Source organism: Rattus rattus, chromosome 5, assembly GCF_011064425.1.
Source record: "Rattus rattus isolate New Zealand chromosome 5, Rrattus_CSIRO_v1, whole genome shotgun sequence".
Classification (NCBI taxonomy): Eukaryota; Metazoa; Chordata; class Mammalia; order Rodentia; family Muridae; genus Rattus; species Rattus rattus.
In genome coordinates, this window is record NC_046158.1 from 142,976,658 (window position 1) to 142,997,675 (window position 21,018).

The following is a 21,018-nucleotide window of genomic DNA, read 5'->3' on the forward strand; positions in this document are numbered from 1 at the left end:
GAGACAGGCAGATAAACCAGTAGAATAGAATTGAACACCCAGAAATGAACCCACACACCTATGGTCACTTGATTTTTGATAAAGGAGGTAAAACAATCCAATGGAAAAAAAGATAGCCTTTTCATCACACGGTGCTGGTTCAAGTGGAGCTCAGCCTGTAGAAGAATTCAGATCGATCCATTCTTCTCACCCTGTAGAAAACTTAAGTCCAAGTGGATCAAGGACCTCCACAGCAAATCAGATACACTCAAACTAATAGAAGAAAAGGTGGGGAAGATTCTCTAACATATGGGCACTGGAGAAAATTTCCTGAACAAACACCAATGGCTTATGCTCTAAGATCAAGAATTGACAAATGGGATCGCATAAAACTGCAAAACTTCTGTAAGGCAAAGGACACTGCTGTTAGGACAAAACAGCAATCAACAGATTGGGAAAAGATCTTTACCAATCCTACGACAGAGGGCTTATATCCAAAACATACAAAGAACTCATGAAGTTAAATTGCAGGGAGACAAATAACCCTATTAAAAATGGGGTTCAGAGCTAAACAAAGAATTCACAGTTGAGGAATGCTGAATGGCTGAGAAGCACCTAAAGAAATGTTCAACAGCTTTAGTCATAAGGGAAAGGCAAATCAAAACAACCCTGAGATTCCACCTTGCACCTGTCAGAATGGCTAAGATCAAAAACTCCGGAGACAGCAGATGTTGGCGAGGATGTGGAGAAAGAGGAACACTCCTCCATTGTTGGTGGGATTGCAGAATGGTACAACCACTCTGGAAATCAGTCTGGAGGTTCCACATAAAATTGGACTGCACTACCTGAGGACCCAGCTATACCTCTCTTGGGCATATACCCAAACAATGCTCCAAATATAACAAAGAAACATGCTCCACTATGTTCATAGCAGCCTTATTTATAATAACCAGAAGCTGTACAGAATCCAGATGCCCTTGAAGAGAGGAATGGATACAGAAAATGTGGTCCATCTACACAATGGAATATTACTCAGCTCTCAAAAACAATGACTTTATGAGATTCATAGGCAAATGGATGGCACTGGAAAATATCACCCTGAGTGAGGTAACCCAATCACAGAAAAACACACATGGTATGCACTCACTGATAAGTGGTTACTAGCCCAAATTCTCGAACTATCATAGATGCATAGAACACATGAAACTCAGAAGGATGATCAAAATGCAGATGCTTCAGGCTTATCTGTGACAGCCAAGAATAGACATGACCTTGAAACTTGTTGAGACAGGAAGCAGGGAAGAAACAAGAGCCACACCAAGGAAGGGGTCAGAATGATAATGATAAAAGAGAAAGATCAGTTACCAAATGCTTGGATTACATAAGGAATTGAAGCTGGAGAATGGCATCCTAACCCTTGGGGTAGAGGAGGAGGTGTGCCAGAAATTTGCTGTGACAGTTAGGGGTGAGCTCTGATGAGAGAATCAGAAGGTCAGGTTTGCACTGACTTGATAAATAGGGCTCCCAAGCCATTGGTCCCAGGGATTCAGACTTAACACTTCGGAAAAGGAGAAGAACGAAATGAATTAATTATATTCTCAAATACTATTCGTCAAATTCAAAACACACTGGATGGTCTGATATTTTTCAAGGACTGATGAGTGTACTAGAGCGCACCAAGTATTATATCTTTTCTCTAACATTTTGTATTTTCAAAGAGGTATAATAATTTTCCTGGTTAGGCACAGCCACACTTTGTCTAGATCTTCTTTTTTTCAAACTAGTGGAAATACAGAAATTTGGTTCATACATTTAAGTTCAGTTTCGCTTTTAAGTTCACCTTTGCTCTAACCTGGAAAACACTCCAAGATGACCAGTCTGGAAATTTACTGATTGTCTAAAATTACTTGCCTACTCACGGTTAATGAGAACCACTTCCAAAGCAGAAATGCCTCACATTCTTTATTCCTCCTCCTTTTTTTGGGCTGTGATTACACCAGCTCCAAAGTTGGAAAGAGAACTCAATTCTTAACTACACAGGTTCCTCGTAATTTGTAGTTCTCGCATCCCTAACACAGGGAGGTTAGACAACACTCATTCATGTGTTCTTTTTCTCCTTAATGACAAGATAAACGAGAGCGTGAAAAGAGTTGAGGACAGTGTTCTGACCACTGGTCAGTAGAGGCAGGATTAGGTGTTCAAATCAATCTTAACTGTATGACATCAAGAAAGCCTGAGCTACAGAGATGTTGCTCGAAAAAGGAAGATATAAATTCTCTTGGGAAGACAGAATGAAATTCTTAATTCCTGGGAAACACTAGAGAATAAAACCAAGTACTGGAATATAGCATCTGTGATTAATGAAGATTATAGGAAGATCTGTGCCGCCCCTTCCGGGAGCCTCCGTGCACCAGGGTTCCAGATGGATTCTGGTGCTTTCCTCTGGAATGGCCCTGCAATTTCAAGTGAGCGCACAGCATTAATCACATAAGCAGAATCAGAAATTAAATTAAAAGAATCACGAAATCTTTTAAAAACTTCCAATACAATTTTACATTCCGTAATTTGGGGGGTGCCTGGACTGTATTGAATTAGCACTGGTTCTTGAGAATCAACCATATAGACACCTACACGTGTTTTGGAGCCATCTGTATAAATATCTAATGCTCCAGACAAAGGCTCTGAGGCAGTGACCTTAGGAAAGATCACTGGATGTTCAGTAAAAAATTATAGCAAAGGATCCTTAGGATAATGATTGCCAAACTCTCCATCAAAACTACATCGTAATATGGCCCAATCATCTATCAAGGCACACAATTTTTCTCTCTGAGCTGTAGTATATGGTATAATAATTTTCTTGGGTAAAATACCAAAATGCTGAATGCAAGATTTAACACCTAACACAGCAAGCTGTGCAACGGCAGAAGGATAATATTCAAGGGTCTTATTAGGAGAAATATGGGGATAAATCCAAAGAAGTGGTCCTTGTTGCCATAGCACTCCTGTAGGCTGACGAAAGGTTCTCAGTATACACAAAAGCAGATCCTCCTTTTCCTTGTACCTTCTTAGCATTGCCTTGTCCAGTCTTTCTTCTACTTTCCGTAAAGATAATCGTGCTTCCTTGGTTAAAGCACGGGGTGAAGTAAGTTGAGAATCCCCTTTCAGGATCTCATAGAGTGATTGCAAATCTACATTGGGCATTTTAATATAGCGTCAAATCCAATTTATGCTTCCAAGTAATTTCTGAAAGTCATTTAATGTTTTTAAATGATCTTTTCGTAATTCAATTTTCTGAGTGGAAATACTATGAGGAGTGATTATAGTTCCTAGATATTCCCCCATTTGGCCCATTTGAACCTTCTCAGGTGCTATGAACAATTGATTGTTTTCAAGCACCTTAACCACTTTCGCATAAGCCGCTCCTAGGGTGCCACAATCTTTAGCGGAAAGCAAAATAACCTTAGCCAGATTGGTGGGACATTTTCCAGCCCCTCAGAGACCCACCCTTGGAGCCTGGCGGTAGACCTGGGTGTTAGGTGTCAAGTGGATGACAAAAGAATTGCAATCAGTTCACCTGGGACTTTCAGGACCTCAGTAGCAGCCCTTTATCAAACTGTCTCAGTGGGTTAAAGGCCCATGGAAAAGAAAACATTAATTTTGACCTTGGCCACAGCCTTCAGTCAGAGTAAGTTGAAGAGCCGGTGCCAAGACTTTCTCCCCTTATCATCCTAGAGTAAAGCCTGTTCAATCTGGCAAAACAAAGTTCCTTGCAGTCTCCTGCAGAATCTTTCTGAAATTACTTTAAGGGCTTCCCTGTCCCCAAACCTGGGGCATTTTGACCATAGGAGCAGGAACTGGCTGCTGAGGGGATAGGATCAAAGGCACTCTCTATGTCAATGATGACCAACGGGAAAGGTAACTTAATGTTGGAGAGCAACTCCTCTCTTGGAATAAGGCCAGCAGATAAGGTAGACTCCCTTAAAGAACTTCTCTTAATGAACGCTCTCCTTCTGTGAGCAAGTTTGAAGGTCTGGCCACTATAGGCAGCAACTGGAATTTTTTTTCTGACCCTGTTCTTTGAGAGATGGATAAATTCCTTTCTTGTTCTTGTTTTCTTTAGAGTCCTCCCCTGCCTCACTCTCAGCCTTTTCAGATCGTTCCTCCTGTAGCATTTCTAACACAGCCTGTCCCTTTTCTATAGCCTGTTGACAGCATTTCTGATCTTCTAGGCAGCTACGCACTAAGCGCCATACCGGCCGAACCCCCGCCTTCAAGGTTCCTTGCTCCCAAGCAAAATCTAAATACTTCCCCAGCTTATCCCAGCTGCCCACCATGAGATTCCCAGAGACAGCGAACCAGGGTGCAATGGCATCACACTCACTAAGAAATCTCTCTATAGTGCTTCTTTTCAACCTAAGCCTTTTTCTTTTAAACAGCTCTTGAAGAGCCAGAAAAATTGGGTGAGACTGAGAAGTCCCCATGCTTGCTACAGTGGCTCCGCAGCTAGTTTCACTCCCCCCTACTGCGTGGGCCGCAAGCACGAGCACACATAAAACACTATGCTCCAAAAAATAACATTGCCTATCAACCAACACACCGCCACTAGAGCGGGGTCCATAAAATTAAATTTCCTACTCACTACACTTGTTCCATACCCGGAGGCCTTATCGCTGCTTACTACCGCGGACTTGAATTTTCCCACCTTATCTGGGGAACTTTTTTTTATGAGCAGGGTGGGCTGGCGTGTTTGTTTACACACGACTTCGTAGCCTGGCACTTGTTGGCTATTCCCAGCAAATGCACTCAGGTCTGGGACAGTGGCAATTCAAAAGCAAACAAATCCACCACACAAAGAAGAAAAGAAACAAAATTACAAGTCCTACCCACAAAGGGTCAATCAGGGAGAAAAGCATTGCTCTACCTTGTATCCCCCTTATCACTTGGCCTCTACACCGAGGCTTTCATCGTCTCTGCTCAACTCCAGAGAACTTTATTGTCCCTTACCTGGGAACTTACCGACATTGCCGTCCTGAGACTGAAGAGTTCTGCATCCACGAGGATGTCCTCAGGTCACCGTATGGGCCACCAGTTGTCGCGCCCACCTCGGCCAGCAAGGAAGACGCAACACGGTCGGATTCTTCTCAACATCCTTTATTGCAGGACCACCTCATTGTTGATACAGGGACCCCAAGTGACAAAAGTGCTCACCTTTTATGAATAGCAGGCAATGGTTATGCTGCTTGTCCCCCAGGGATTGGTGGAACATAAATCGCCTCATAAGCATAGTTCGCCCAAGTTGGGCAAGCGCCCAAGGCAACTCTGCACATGTGCAGTGCTGTTGTTTACCACCAGAATGGCACTGGTACACCGGATGTCGGCGACATCTTTATATATGTGTGCCGCTCCCTACAGACCAGTCATTGGTAGCCCATTCCCTCAGACCCCACTCCTTCTTTGTCCCTGCACCTCCTGTAGGCAGGAAGGTTTTGTAGATGGGTTAGTATGATGATTCCTTCACTGGGACTCCAGGGAGGTTACAGAAGGTGGTCACTTCAGGCTCCATCTCACACGCTCCTTGGAGTGAGTCTCAGCTACCATCACACTAATACATTCCATGGAGCATCCCCCAACCAGATCTCTGGCACATCCTAGACAATCATGTCCCCATCCTATTATTCCTTCTGGAGATGCCCCCTACCTCCTCACGTCTGTCATCATCCAGTTGTTGGGGTCCCTTGGTAGGGTCACAGCAATCAGGACAGTGGCAGGCAGAGAAACTGTGCAACACTACATACAATTTGCTATTTCTCAGTACCATTTATAGGCAAGCAATATAAAAATTTCTCACAGCTTCTAAATCGAAACAGCCTTTACTACACAAACGGTAGTTCATCTGGGTACAAGCTAACCTAAATCAATTTGCAGTTTGAGATATCTGTCTGGGGTCATAGTGTTCTGAGTGTGGCTAGGGGTCAGCTCACACCTTCATGCTTGCATGTTATCTTCCATGGTTTAACTGCTTATAATAGACACTGTGAACAAGGCAAATCTCATAATAGACACGGTGAACAAATCAAATCTACATAAAGGACATCATTTAGATGGCATTGGCTTACTGGCTCAGAGTTTCAGCCCACTATCATCAAGAGAGGAACATGGCAGCATCCTGGTAGGCATAGTACAGGAGGAGCTCAGAGTTCTACATCATTATCTGAAGGCTGCTAGCAGAATACTGGCTTCCAGGCAGCTAGGAAAGGGATCATAATGACCACAACCACAGTGATATACCTGCTCCAATGGTACACACCTAACAATTCCACCCAATTGGCCAAGCATGGACAAAACAACACAAGGTAAGTTCTTTATTATCTGAGCTATTTACATCCTGACTCGGTGGAATAACTATTGACAAAAGAGCATTCTGCACTGTAGAGAGCCGCAATAACATTCGCCACCACAAGATGGTGCTGGCTTCCACTGCGCCCCACGTGGAAAGCCGGGATAGCTTTCGCCATTACAAGTTAACTTTCAGGAAGTTAGCTGTGTGCACATGTGCAAGAGTGCCTTCGTGCCAGGTCTTTGCCCACTCCGGGGCGTGCCTAATGAGATCATGGGTAAGCGACTAATCAGGTGTGGATGCGCCCGCGCTAGGGTGTATATAAGCTGCGCCATGCCGGCACCTCGGCTCCCCCTCTTTAAGATACAATAAACATTTTAGCTGCAGAGGAATTCATGTGTCCCCGCGTGTTCTTGCTGGCGAGATAGCGAGGGGCACTGCACAAAAGGTACAATTTATGAAACTGTGCAAACTTTCCCAGACAGAAAGGCCCAGGGATCCATCACAAGCTGTTGTAACCTCTGGGCATCTGTGCCCTCTCTGTGTGGAGCAAGGTTTCGTCCCCTCACTCAGCATGGCTTCTGGTGATTTAGAGGGTAGATTTCACCAGATGGAGCAAAGTTAAGGATGCCTCCTAATGTGCATCAACCTAACTTCTGTGTCCCGGCTGCCCTGCTTACCCTCATCATTGCAATTCCACTCTGCCCCCACCTGCTTGACTCCACCTCTTCTTCCTCCTCTTCCTATTCTTTTCATTCTTCTCCTGCACATCTTCCTGCTCCCCCTCCTCCTCTTATTTTCATTGCTTGTTTTTCCTTTTACTTGCAGTAATGTACACAGGATCTGTGATCTACCATCCTTCTACATACAGGTATCCAATTCAGCATGTTAAGAAGATGATGTACAAATCGCCAAGAACATATACAGAGTATCTTTGATATTCCAAACCTGTACTCTGTGTCTATTGAAACATTAATTTTCACTTTTCTCACCCACATATTGGCTCTGACTAAATACTAACTCTGTATGTTTGAAAGCTCTAAGGAACATGAAGTGTTTGTTGGTCACTGTGAGGGTGGCTCATTTCACTTTGCCTAAGGACCTCCTGGTGGTTTGAAAGAGAATGCTTACTATACACTCATATGTTTGCATATTCTGTCCCTGGTTGGTGGGACAATTCGGGAAAAGATTAGTTGGTATGACTTACTAAAGGACTTGTGTTTCCCGGGACAGGAACAGGCAGACTTTGAAGGGTCTAAAGCCCAAACAATACTGAGTGTCTCTTTTCTGCCTCATCCTTGTGGATCAGGATTCAAGGTGTAATGTCTTACCTATTGTGGCAACATGATGACACCTGCTGATTGCCACTTTCAGTGCCATGATGATACATTCTTTTTGTGTGTGTGTGTGTGTGTGTGTGTGTGTGTGTGTGTGTGTGTGTTATCCTAAACATTCAATTTTACCACTGAAGACTCAGGAGGCCAATGTAATGGTGAAAGTCTTCTAGATCTGAAGGCAAAGTGCGAACCCAGCTGACCTTATTCCTAAACTGACTACCCAGAAATAAAGGGTCCTTTCTCTTTCTCCAAGTTATCTTAAATACTCCTCAGCTCATTGACTCCCTTTCCACATCCTGTGTTCATTCACTCTCAATTGTCACCTTGTTTTAAATTTGATTTATGGTTAAGTTCATTTAATCCTGTTTATAGAAATATCTCAGAATTAAACTTATGCCTTAGAGCTGAGCCATTGCACAACAAGCAACAGGTTTTTCAAATTCACAAACTTGGGGCTCACAATAAGAACAAATGTCTTGCAACAATGGCTTCAAAATCTTACTGTACTTACTATGAAACTTAAGTCCTCAGTGAGCTTTTCTATGTGTTTCCTTTGTTAGGGTGTTTTATCACAACAATAGAAAAACCACTGAGGGACTTGAATGTTCATCCACATTATGGCAGATGTGTTGACTGATACTCTGTTCTCTGTATAAATCATGCATTCCTTACTTCTTCATCTCTCTAATGAAGTCTGGCTGTTTCAACTTGCATCTCTTGAGAATATGGGTGTGATGAACCTGTGTGTAAACCTATATGACACCTGGTGTTCAGTTCTTCTGTGAGTGGAATCATGGGCTTCGCTGTTAATTCTTTTGTTGGTTGTCCTAAGGCTGTCACCCTACCATTTTGTATAGAATGGGATCTTCTCACAACCCCCAACCATGCACAAGTGCTCTGGTTTGGTCAAAGCCCAGAAGACTTACTTTTTAGTTTGTCTCACCTACCATAGAAATGAAGAGGATGCGATGGATCCTTCTAATTGTCAACTTGGCACAATCTGGAATCACAGGTAGGAAAGTCTCAAGCAGGGATCATTTGAATCAGGTTAGCATGTGACTATATCTGTGGGATACTGTCATAATTATGTTTCTTGAGGTGAATACACTCACTAAGGTGAGTGTTTCCATTTCATAGGGATGGACCTGGTTGTGGAAGAACTCAGAAAGTGAACTGTTCATTAGCCCACATGAACTAAGCAATCTCTGCTCTTGCCAGTGGACAGCTGTGTACTCTTCTATCAAGCTCCTGACCCTGTGACATCATCCAAGAATGGGATATAGCAAGGAACTATGATCTCACATTATGCTTTCTTTCACAAGTTGCTATTGTAACTATATTTTTTTAACAATAGCAATGAGCCTTAGAAACAAATTTAAACAATTCGTTTCTACTAGAAGGTTTTTTTAAAAATGAAACTTAAAGAGAATGTGGCTTGGATGGGGTAGTCCACAGAATACCAAGTTTATGTTTTTAGAGACATGTATTCCTGTCTCCTGGGATTAAAAGTTTTTTCTAAATGGCTGGAGCTAATTTAGTTTGGTGGAATCTTGGCACAAGATCATTACTTCCTTAATTCAATTTAATAACCTTGAACCCAGGATTCAGCTCCATTTCACTGGATAACTTTAATACTCGAATCATATATTTTGTACTTTTCCTCTCTCAACTTCCCTTTTTTCATTAAAGTGCTCTACATGAGACTTAACCCAAAAACAAAGTCTATGATGGGTATTTATGAGACTTCCTCTGTCAAGACAATCTGAGTTTTTTCACCTTACCCTTGAGCAGACTCTTCAGACAAGGCATAAAGTAGTGACATTCTACAACAAAATACCACATAAGCAGCCTATACCGCACATACTGAAATCCTTCTCCTTTGAACTCTCTTGGGCCAAGCCTGCACAATTCAAATCACTCTCAGTAACAAAGATTTTCCCATTCCTACTAAGATAACACATTAAGTCCCATTTAAAGCATTCCACTGCTTTCCAAATCCAAAGTCCCAAAGTCCACATTCTTTCAAAGAAAAGGGTGAACAGGCCTATCACAACAATACCCCAGGCCCCGGTACCAGTTTCTGTCTCACTTAGGGTTTTATATCTGTGAACACACACATTGGTGAATGCAAGTTTTTGAAGGACAACATTTAATTGGGGCAGGTTTCAGGTACAGAGGTTTAATCTGTTATCATCAAGAAGGGAGCATGGCAGCATCCAGGTGGGCATGGTGCAGAAGGAGCTGAGTTCTACATCTTCACCCAAAGGAAGCCAGGAACAGACTAATCATCCGAGGAGTAGGTAGGAGGAGGGTCTCAAGGCCATCACACAGTGACACACAACCTCAAACAAGGCCATCCCTTCTAATTGTGCAAATCCCTGGGCCAAGCATATGCAAACCATCACAATATATAATGAGATGAACATGGGTTTTTTTCTTTGAGTTTGTTTATACAATGAATTACATTTATGGAGTTACATATACTTTACCATCCCTGCATTCCTTGGATGAAACCTACTCGATTGGGATGGGTGATTATTTTGATGTGTTCTGGGATTTAGATTTCTAGAAATTTATTGTGTATTTTGTAATAGGGAAATTGATCTGGAGTTCTCTTTGATGGGTGTTTGTGTGCTCCCCTGCTGGGAAATTCCACCAGTTATACCTCCCCCACCCATTTGTGGTTTTATTACCTAGTTACATCCTCTCCTCTTGGTAGTCACATGACCGGCAGGACTGGCAGGGACTTTTCACCACCCAAAACCACAGCATTGCTCCAGGCACCAAGGACAATGTGACTGTGGCTCCAAAAAATCCTTGTGTGTCTCGTACCCATCCCCATTCCTGTGGCTTTTTTGGTTCTTGTGATTAAACGTAGCATATATCTGTAGAACGGGGTTCTTAGCCGCCTTCTCCCTCTTGAAGGCTGAGGAAGCCCGATGCCCCAGAATTAATAAACCTCTTGCTGATTTCATCAAATCTCGGCTCCCGTGGTATTTGGTTACGAGTGTATCTTTGGTGGTATTCCTTCAGGTCCAACAGTATCTGTACAGAAAACTGTCCACTTTCTCCTGATGTTCAAGTTTTGTTGAGTATACGTGTTTGGAATGAGATCTGATAATTATTTAATATTTTCTGTTTCTGTTGTTTTGTCTCCCTTTTCATTTCTGATTTCATTAATTTCGAAACTGTCACTGTGCCCTCCGCTGACTCTGGCTAAGGGTTTTTCTACCTAGGCCATTTTCTCAAAGAACTAGCTTCTGGTTTTGTTCATTCTACATAGAGTTTGTTTGGTTTTGTTGTTGTTGTTGTTGTTGTTGTTGTTGTTTTGTTTTTGTTTCTCTTTGTTTTTTCTTTTTGTTTTTCTTTTTGTGTTTGTTTGTTTGTTTCTACCTGGTTGATTTCATCACTGAGTTTCAGTATATCCTGCTGTCTAATCCTCTTGTGTGTCTCTGCTCCTTTTTGTTCTAGACCTTGCAGGTGTGCTGTCAAACTGCTGCTGGATACTCTCTCCAGTTTGATTTTGGAGGACCTCAGTTCTTTGAGTTCTCCTCTTAAGACAGCTTTCATTGTGTCCCATAAGTTTGGGTATGCCGTGCCTTCATTTGCATTAAATTCTAAAAAGACTTTAATTTTTTTTCTTTGTAAAATTATAAAATATAAAATGGTTGTCTTTTACTGCAGTGCCCCATGATATCTGGCAAATATATTAAATCTCAGTCAGCAAAGCCTCTCACCTGCTTTGTTCCATCCCATACCACACAGCCAAAGTTCTCTTTCTGAGCCTGGCAGCAATCTCACTAACTATCTAGTTCTCAAGGCTTCTATGCCAGAAACATCCCAAAACCATGGTGGCCCAGTGTCTCCCGCCACCGAACCCTTTCCTACCCTTAAGTCACTACCTTAAAGAACAAACAATACAATAACCTTGTGACCCAATTGATAAGATATAATTGCACACCTAAAGACACAAAGCCCAGTACACATCCATCCCTTAAGAACATTCCTTCCACGTTGTCTCCGGGCTACTATCTCCCCTCCTCTGTTCCAATCTCCTCCTCTTCCTTCAAACTTTTCTCCAGCCAATCCCTCCTTCTCATCCAAGGACAGATCTGCTTCTATCCTGTACCTTTCCTCACCTGTATTTTACAAATTAAATGGAAAGAAGATTCTGGTCAAGTCACCTGATTCCTGAGTATATGACTGGGCAGCCATGCTTGGGGCAGTGGAATTAGCATCAAAATTCAGATAACTCCAGGGCAACCAACAACAAAATTAACATTGGTAGACTTTTTTAAATTTCCATGTACATGTGTGATTTCTGTAGTTTTTGCTGTAATTGAAGACCTTAGTACCTGGTGCCCCGATAAGATACATGGGACTATGTCAATCTTGTATCTGTTTAGGACTGTTTTTTGAGCAACTCTATGGTCAATTTCAGAGAAGGTAACATTAAGTTCAGAGAAGAAGATATATTCTTTGGTTTTAGGACTAAATGTTTTATAGATATCTGTTCAATCAACTTGGTTCAAAACTTCTGCTAGTTTCATTGTATCTGTTTAGTTTCAATTTCTTTGATCTGTCCATTGATGAGAGTGGGGTGTTGAAGTCCCCCACTATTATTATGTGATTTTCAATCTGTGTTGAATGTTTAGTGAAGATTTTCTTATGGATGTGGGTGCCCTTGCATTTGGAGCACAACTCTTCAGAATTGGGAGTTCATCTTGGTGGATTTTTTTCTTTGAAAAGTATGAACTGTCCTTTCTTATCTTTTTTTTCTCCTTCTTAATTAAATTGGGTATTTCTTATTTACATTTCAATTGTTCTTACTTTTCCTGGTTTCCAGGCAAACGTCCAATTAACCCCTTCCCCCCCTCAAATATGGGTGTTCCCCTCCCCATCCTGCTCTCATTACCAACCTCCCTGCAACAATCCTGATCACTGGGAGTTCAGTCTTGGCAGGACCAAGGGCTTCCCCTTCCACTGGTGCCCTTACTAGGCTATTCATTGCTACCTATGTAGTTGGAGCCCAGGGTCAGTCCATGTATAGTCTTTAGGTAGTGGCTTATTCCCTGGAAGCTCTGGTTGCTTGGCATTGTTGTTTATATGGGGTCTCAAGCCCCTTCAAGCTCTTTCAGTCCATTCTCTGATTGCTTCAACAGGGATCCTGATCTCAGTTCAGTGGTTTGCAGCTGGCATTCGCCTATGTATTTGCCATATTCTGACTGTGTCTCTCAGGAGAGATCTACATCTGGTTCATGTCAGCCTGCACTTCTTTGCTTCATCCATCTTATCTAGTTTGGTGGTTGTATATGTATGGGATACATATGGGGCAGGCTCTGAATGGGCGTTTCTTCAGCCTCTATTCTAAACTTTGCCTCCCTATTCCCTCCCATCGGTATTCTTGTTCTGCTTTTAAAGAAGGAATGAAGCATGCAAATTTTGGTCATACTTCTTGGCTTTCACATGTTCTGTGCATCTAGGGTAATTCGAGAATTTTGGGCTAATATCCACCTATCAATGAATGGATACCATTTGTCTTTTTCTGTGATTGGGTTACCTCACTCAGGATGATATTTTCCAGTGCCATCCATTTGCCTATGATTTTCATAAAGTCATTGTTTTTGATAGCAGAGGAGTATTCCGTTGTGTAGATGTACCACAATTTCTGTATCCATTCCTCTGTTGAAGGGCATCTAGGTTATTTCCAGCTTTTGGCTATTATAAATAAGGCTGCTATGATCATAGTGGAGCATGTGAGTTTGTTATATGTCAGAGCATCTTTGGGTATATGCCCAAGAGAGGTATAGCTGAGTCCTCAGGTAGTACAATGTCCAATTTTCTGAGGCACCTCCAGACTCATTTCTGGAATCGTTGTGCTAGTCTGTAATTCCACCAACAATGGAGAGGTGTTTCTTTTTCTCCACATCCTCGACAGCATCTACTGTCACCTGAGTTTTTGATCTTAGCCATTCTGGCTGGTGTGGGGTGGAATCTCAGGGTTGTTTTGATTTGCATTTTTCTTATGACTAAAGATGTTGAACATTTCTTTCAGTGTTTCTCAGTCATTTGGCATTCCTTAGCTGTGACTTCTTTGTTTAGTTCAGAACCCCACTTTTAGTAGGGTTATTTCTCTCCCTCCAGTCTAACTTCATGAGTTCTTTGTATATCTTGGATATAAGCCCTCTATCAGTTGTAGATTTGGTAAATATCTTTTCCCAATTTGTTGGTTGCCATTTTGTCCTAACAACAGTGTCCTTTGTTTTACAGAAGCTTTATAGTTTTCTGAGATCCCATTTGTCAATTCTTGATCTTAGAGCATAAGCCATTGGTATTTTGTTCAGGAAATTTTCTCCAGTGCCCATGTGTTCGAGACTCTTCCCCACTTTTTCTTCTATTAGTTTGAGTGTATCTGGTTTGATGTGGAGGTCCTTGATCCACTTGGACTTAAGCTTTGTACAGGGTGATAACAATGGATCAATTTGCATTCTTCTACATGCTGACCTCCAGTTGAACCAGCACCATTCAATAAAAATGCTATCTGTTTTCCATTGGATGGTTTTGGAGCCTTTGTCAAAAAATCAAGTTACCATAGGTGTGTGGGTTCATTTCTGGGTATCAATTCTATTCCACTGGTCTATCTGCCTGTCCCTGTACCAATACCATACAGTTTCTTTTTTAATCACTATTGCTCTGTAGTATTGCTTGAGTTCAGGGACAGTGATTCCCCCGGAAGTCCTTTTATTGTTGAGGATAGTTTTAGCTCTCCTGGGTTTTTTGTTATTCCAGATGAATTTGCAAATTGTTCTGTCTAAATCTCTGAAGAATTGGATTGGTATTTTGATGGGGATTACATTGAATCTGTACATTGCTTTTGGTAAAATGACCATTTTTAATATATTAATCCTGCCAATTCATAAGCATGGGAGATCTTTCTATCTTCTGAGATCTTCTTCAATTTTTTTCTTCAGAGGCTTGAAGTTCTTATGATACAGATCTTTCACTTGCTTGGTAAAAGTCACACTGAGGTATTTTATATTATTTGGGACTATTATGAAGGGTGTCATTTCTCTAATTGCTGTCTTAGCTTGAAAACCCACTCAATCATGTTCACAAGCACAGGTTTTCTCTAGAGACATACATACATATATGTGATCATGAATTAATTGTAACATAAATGTAAACAGTGTATTAATCTGGCAGAGGTATTTCTTTACCTTTTGTTTGTTCCCAGTCCCTGCACAACAAAACTTAGATTTACTTAAAAGTGCTCCTCGAATGCTGAGCAATCAAAGGACCTATGCTGACCTTTGATGCTGACCTGGCTACCTCCAAACCCTATCCTGTGATACTTATTTATAATTATTGACTTGACTCTTCTGACCATTTTTTCATGGGTCAATTTCATTTTTCCACACAGCACATCTGCTCCCCATCTTTCCTTCCTCTTCCTAGTGGAATTCCCACCCTGATCTCTGATTCTGCCCAATCACTTATTCAGGATTCCTTGATCAGCATTACAAGACAGAGAATATGTGATAAGAATTGTGTACACAAACTTACAAACTTGAAAGAGGAGATTCTTGGTATAATCATTACAATGTATCTTCCCAATTTAAATAGGATTTAAGATATCAGTTCAGGCTTTCCTAATATCATAATCAAGATTTATTTGAACACCTAATCCTGCCTCTGCTGACCAGTGGTCAGAGGACTGTCATGCAATTCCTTTCAAGCTGGGCTCTGTCTGGACAGTAAGGAGAAAAAGACCATGTGAATTAGTGTTGTTCTACCTCCCTATATTAGGATTGACGGGAGTATGAATTAAGAGGAACCTGTGTAAGAATTGAATTCACTGACCAACTTTCAAGCAGGTATAATCACAGCCCAGAAAAAGAGGAGGAAGAAGGAAGGTGAAGCCTTTCTGCTTTGGTAGTTGTTGGCATTAACCATGAGTAGGCAAGAAATCAATTTTAGAAAATCAGTAAATTTCCATACTGGCCAGCTTGGGGCATTCTACAGAGCAGGCCAATGACGAACCTGAATGAGGAACTGAACTGATATATAGAAACCAAATTTCTGTGTTTTCCCTAGTTCAAAAATAGATCTAGACAAACTGGTGTGGCTGTACCTAACAGAAAAATTATTATTCCTCTTTGAAAATAAAGAATATAAGAGAAAAGTTACAATACTTGGTGTGCTCTAGTACATACTTTACTCCCTGAAAAATATTGGACCATACAGTGTGTTTTAAATTTTAAAAATAACATTTGAGAGTAAAATTAAATCATTTCTTTCTTTTCCTTTCTTCCTGTTGTTAAGTCTGAAAGCCTGGGAAAAGTGGCTAGCGGGGAGGGAGCTATTGATCAAAACAAAGCAAGTCTGGCCTTCTGATTTTCTCATCAGAACTCAGTCCCTAACTGTCACAGCATATTGCTGGCATACCTCATCCTCTAGCCCAAGAGTAGGGATGCCATTCTCTCACTTACATTTCCAACCATTTGATAGCTGGTCTTTTTCATTTTTAATTATTATTCTGACCTCTTTGTCTGGCACTTGCTTCTCCCCTCCTTCCACTCTCCACAAGTTTCAAGGTCATGTCTTTTCTTGGTTGTCCCAGAAACCCAAAGATCTATCTGTGTTCTTTCTTTTGTGTATAATAAACTCTCTAATCCAACATGCCTTGGAGCAGTGATGTCTTTTATTTTATACAGTGCATGTATCATTGAATATGCAAAGATTGGACACTGTGCCATGGAAAAGGGTAATAAGTGCTCTGGGAGAATGGAACATTCTATTAAATGCCAACTTCATGGACTGGGGCTCTGTCTGTACCTATGATGGAACTGCAGAGCTTGGAGGACTCAGATGTTTGAGTCATTTGCTCTGTGATTCGCCCAGTAGAGGAGCTACTACTGTCCTGAGGCCCAAATGAGTTGTACAAGCTTATTAGCAACTCTGGCTATGCCTTTCAAACATGAACAATAGTGACAGGTAGTTTGCAGATTCTTTATAGGGTTCTCCTTAGATGCATCTGTAGCAGTTGGCTATCAACCACGTGAGAGAACAGGAACCAATATGTCCTGACCCTGATTCTCCTAATTCCCTGGGTGCAGGGGCACAGATGGCACTAGGCATTTTCCTCTAATGTCGGAAATTTCGGCAGAGAGTAGTCTCCTCTGATTTCTTAGGAGCGTCCACAATTCTGAGGGTCCAGCTCCATCCCCACCCCTCACGAATTTTCTCTGTGTGGACATGTTTGACTAGTTCAGTTCAGTTCCAGATGCAGACCTGGACTGTGGGTTCACACACCTGACTGCTCCTATATTCTGCTGTCCAGAGTCATTATGCAGCATCCTCGTGGGCCAGAAATATTGTAGAGGTGGGCAGAAGTGGCAATCTGTCCTGCGGTCTCAAGATTATCTGCACTTCTGGGTGTTCAGCTCTATCCCCCAAAGGATTTGGGAGCAGGGAGCAGTTGAATGGGATCAGATCATTTCCAGACACAGCCAGAAACCAGAAGTGTCCTGTTCCAGAGCACTTCTGCCTTTCTGTGTACTTAGTCAACCAGGCAGGTCACTTGTTGTAGAAAAGTTGGTCTTACCTCTGCATTGAGGCATGTAGGCAGTCCTGGCATCTGGCTTTCAGGTCTCAGCAAGGGCAATAACCTGAAGGGTCCTACCCCTGATTGCTCCTAGGTCCCTGTGTGAAGGGGGCACTGGTGGCACTAGGCATTTTCCTCTTGGTTTGGCAATGTGGGCAGAGAGTAGTCTCCACCAATTTCTCAGGAGTGTCCTCAGTTCTGTGGGTCTGGCAATCCCCCCAACAGGATAGATAAACCCTTAGCCAGAATAACCAGATGGTACAGAGAGCATGTGCAAATTATGAAAATCAGAAATGAAAAGGGAGTCATAAGAACAGAATCTGTGAAAATTCAAAAAAGTCATCAGATCCTACTACAAAAGCCTACATTCAAAAAAACTTGAAAATCTGGAGGAAGTGGACAATACTGTCCAAAGTATTTCACAATATGCTCTGCTACTGTAACTGACCTGCCTTCTATGTTCCTCTGAGGCCAGAAACTGCAGTCTCTGGCATTTAGCACCTCATTCTAAAACAGCAGGAAATAAAGTAAAGGATTAATTGCTAGAGACTTTTACCTTTTGTCCCTATACCTCTTGCTTGTCAGCCTAGGGGGAAGTTTAGAGCAATAAACTTCTACTGAACCAAAAGAAGTGAATATCACAGAAGGAAAAACTTTTACATAGGCAAATATGCATACACTTACATAATTTCATATACAGAATCATAAATTCAAATTTATACATTTCCACTCAAACTAGTTGGGTCACGCTTACATGCATTCTCACAATTACATTCTTACACACACTCATGTATACATTCTCACAATTACATACTTACACACATCCCGGGGCTCCCTTTTCCTCGGGATTTATCGAAACCATCCCCCAACCCGGCTTCCTTTTCTAACCCGCTTTGCTCCAGCTTGGCTCTGGGATCCGCTGCTGCCAGCCCCAACCCAGCTCCTCTCTCCTTGGCTTTGCTTGGGGAGCAATTGCGTTACCAGCCCATTCCGGAGATCCTAGAATCCTCCGATAAAGGACACAGAGACAGCTTTATTATTTTAGAACTTGCCGGATAGGCACAATTGCTGGGCGCAGAATCTCCTGCCTGGAAAGGCTTACCCTCGTCAATTATTATCTCTGTTTCTCTGCCTGCCTTAAACTTAGTGGCTTGTATCAGATGCTAACGCCTGCCAACCTCGCTGGCCCTGCTCACAGTGGAGGCCGCAGGCCTAGGCCTTAACTGCATGCATGCGTGTAGAGCAAAGACCAAGCACCAGTGCAGAAAGAACTCACTCATTCTGGATGAAAGATGAGCTCCAATCTTTATTGCATAAAGAAAGAAATAGCTTCTATCCTTTTAATGTGATATGAATTAAACCCAAGTTTCTAAGAGAAAAGGCTTGTTACTTTTAAGAAGACTAAGTCTGCCTTACTATTAAGAAAGGACCTGTTCTGTCCCATGGTTCAGTAAAACCTGCCTGTTCCTTCTGCTCTCTCCAGCTTCTTCTTTTTTCCTCTTTCCCTCCGCATTCTGCACATAGCTCTCTTAGTATTTTAAGTTACTTATAGTTTGTAAGTTATTCCACTCTACATTTCTTCTCAGCCCATATCTTTTTAGCTCAGTTCCTCTTAGCTCAATTCAACTCAGTTCTTCTTCACTCAATCCTGACTCTTCAGCTCAGTCCCCTCCAGCTCAGTCCTGCTCCAGCTGTTCTCTCCAGCTGTCCCTCTCTTCAGCTCAGTCTTCACCACATATCTTTCAGAATACATAGTCACATGTTACAAACTTCATCACAAGTTCATATAAAAAATCAAATGATAAATTGAAATAGAAGTTTACAACAGAGAATGTTTACATGCATATTCATCGGGAGTAATTATCTGGCTAACCATCACCTGTCACAGCTCCACAGGTTCACTGAAGGTTTAAAACCATAACTAAGTTATTGGTGAAGTTTTGTATAGATAAACCCAGTCAATATTTTATCCTCTGTCCTTGCATCTATAATAAATTGTTAGTTTCCTTTTTATGACCTTTGGTTAATTGTTTTACAACCTCTTGGAATGTGCTCTGAGTAGGAGAAAGTCTGGTTACTCTTTAAGAGCAATTAACTGGTGACACTTGGGAGACTGGCAGAGTTCTCACTGCAGTTTTGACTATCAGAAAAAGACTTAATAGCAGTCCCATATAAAAGAACTTAATAATCACTGATATAATTTTAGGAATTCTTATAAGATCATCATTAAGACTTAAGAAGTCATCTATTTGTCTATATACCATCACTATGAGACAATACATTTTCATAGATCTGCAGAGATCTGCTCCAAAGTGGTGTGCTATTACTTAATGATTGTTATATATGTTTAATAATAAAAGCAGGAAAAACAATTTAATAGCAGGAATCTTTCCTAAAATGAATCCCTTATAGCTTTGCTTGATAAGAGCGAACCACTCGCAGATTATATAATAATCTGAGGCTGGCCATCTCAGGATGATCACCCACTAGTTATTAGCTTGTCTCATTATGGCTCCCGACACTCCCTTGAACTTAAATCACAATATGGAAGAACACACAAAACAATAACCTCTGATCCAATTGGTATAATTGCCCACCTAAACATACAAAGCCTTCTACACATCCACCGATTAAGAACATTCATAACAACCTGTAAATGTGCAGAGAGCAATCTTATCATCAGCCTCCACAGCTTCCTCTGCCCCACTCCAGTCTCCTCCTCCCTCTAAAACTTTTCTCCTACCCATTCTTCCTTCTCATCCAATATCAGGCCTCATTCTCTCTTGTACCTGCCTACACCTGCATGATGACATAACTCTATGCTTAAATAAGCACTTCAGAAACTTAACTCTTACAGTTCTCTGCTAAGAACTTAATTCTTTACTTTTACTTTCATAAGTGCTGATATCTGGCAATTAACATGTACTGTTTAACAGCATGGAATTAAATGAAAGGATTTATTGCTAGTGCTCCTTTCTCTGGTGAATCAGCCAGAAGCCTCTCTGGCTAAGCTAGTGAACTTTTGTGAACCAGAGATGAAAAAAAGAAAAGAATTAATAAGCTTTATACAGGCAAATATGTGCAGATGCATATACATTCAAATATTCATACACCTACACTCTGGCCAGTCCCAACTGTCTATCACAATCAACTCCACAAATATTCATGCATGTTTACATACATACATATATACCAACACAAACATATAGACAAACAGATATATACATTTGGATGGATGGTGTAACTTGAGCATCATGAGTTTTAAGCAAATGCCATGAAAGAAAAATATAAGGAATAGATTTAGCTTGTCCCATTTCCCTGTAATAAAAGTTTACTTACCAAAGATTCCAACACTCCTGAAAACTTCCTTTCTCAGGGTCCATGTACCACTTGTCAATGTCCAGTGCTTTGGGGTCCCTGGGTAGGGTCATGGCAATCAGGACACAGGGGATGCAGAGTAACATGAACCATTGCATATTTTATTGAATACACTAGCATTTATAAATTACTAATTAAAAATTACAAATTTTTACTAATTTAAGATCACTAATTTTAAATTTTTAGTTATTTTATTTATTCACATTTCAAATCTTATCCCCCTTCCAAGTTTCCCCTCTGCAAACCCCCTATCCTATGCTCCTTACCCCTGCTTCTATGTGGGAGCTCCCTCATCCAACCACCCACTCCCACCTCATCTGGCTAGCATTCTCCTTTACTGGGGCATCGAGCCTTCACAGGACCAAGGGTCTCCCCTCCCACTG

The 21,018-nt window shown here is 41.5% G+C and overlaps 1 protein-coding gene across 1 annotated transcript in view; it reads right to left on the bottom strand.

Annotated features, from left to right (window-relative positions):
• Positions 1-5,001, bottom strand: part of LOC116901075 (zinc finger protein 239-like) — a 28,438-nt gene extending 23,437 nt beyond the window's left edge. The window contains exon 1 of the mRNA XM_032902641.1: positions 4,996-5,001. Within this exon, the coding sequence (XP_032758532.1) occupies positions 4,996-5,001 (6 nt within the window). The remainder of the gene's footprint in view (positions 1-4,995) is intronic.
• Between the last annotated feature and the right edge of the window lie 16,017 nt (positions 5,002-21,018).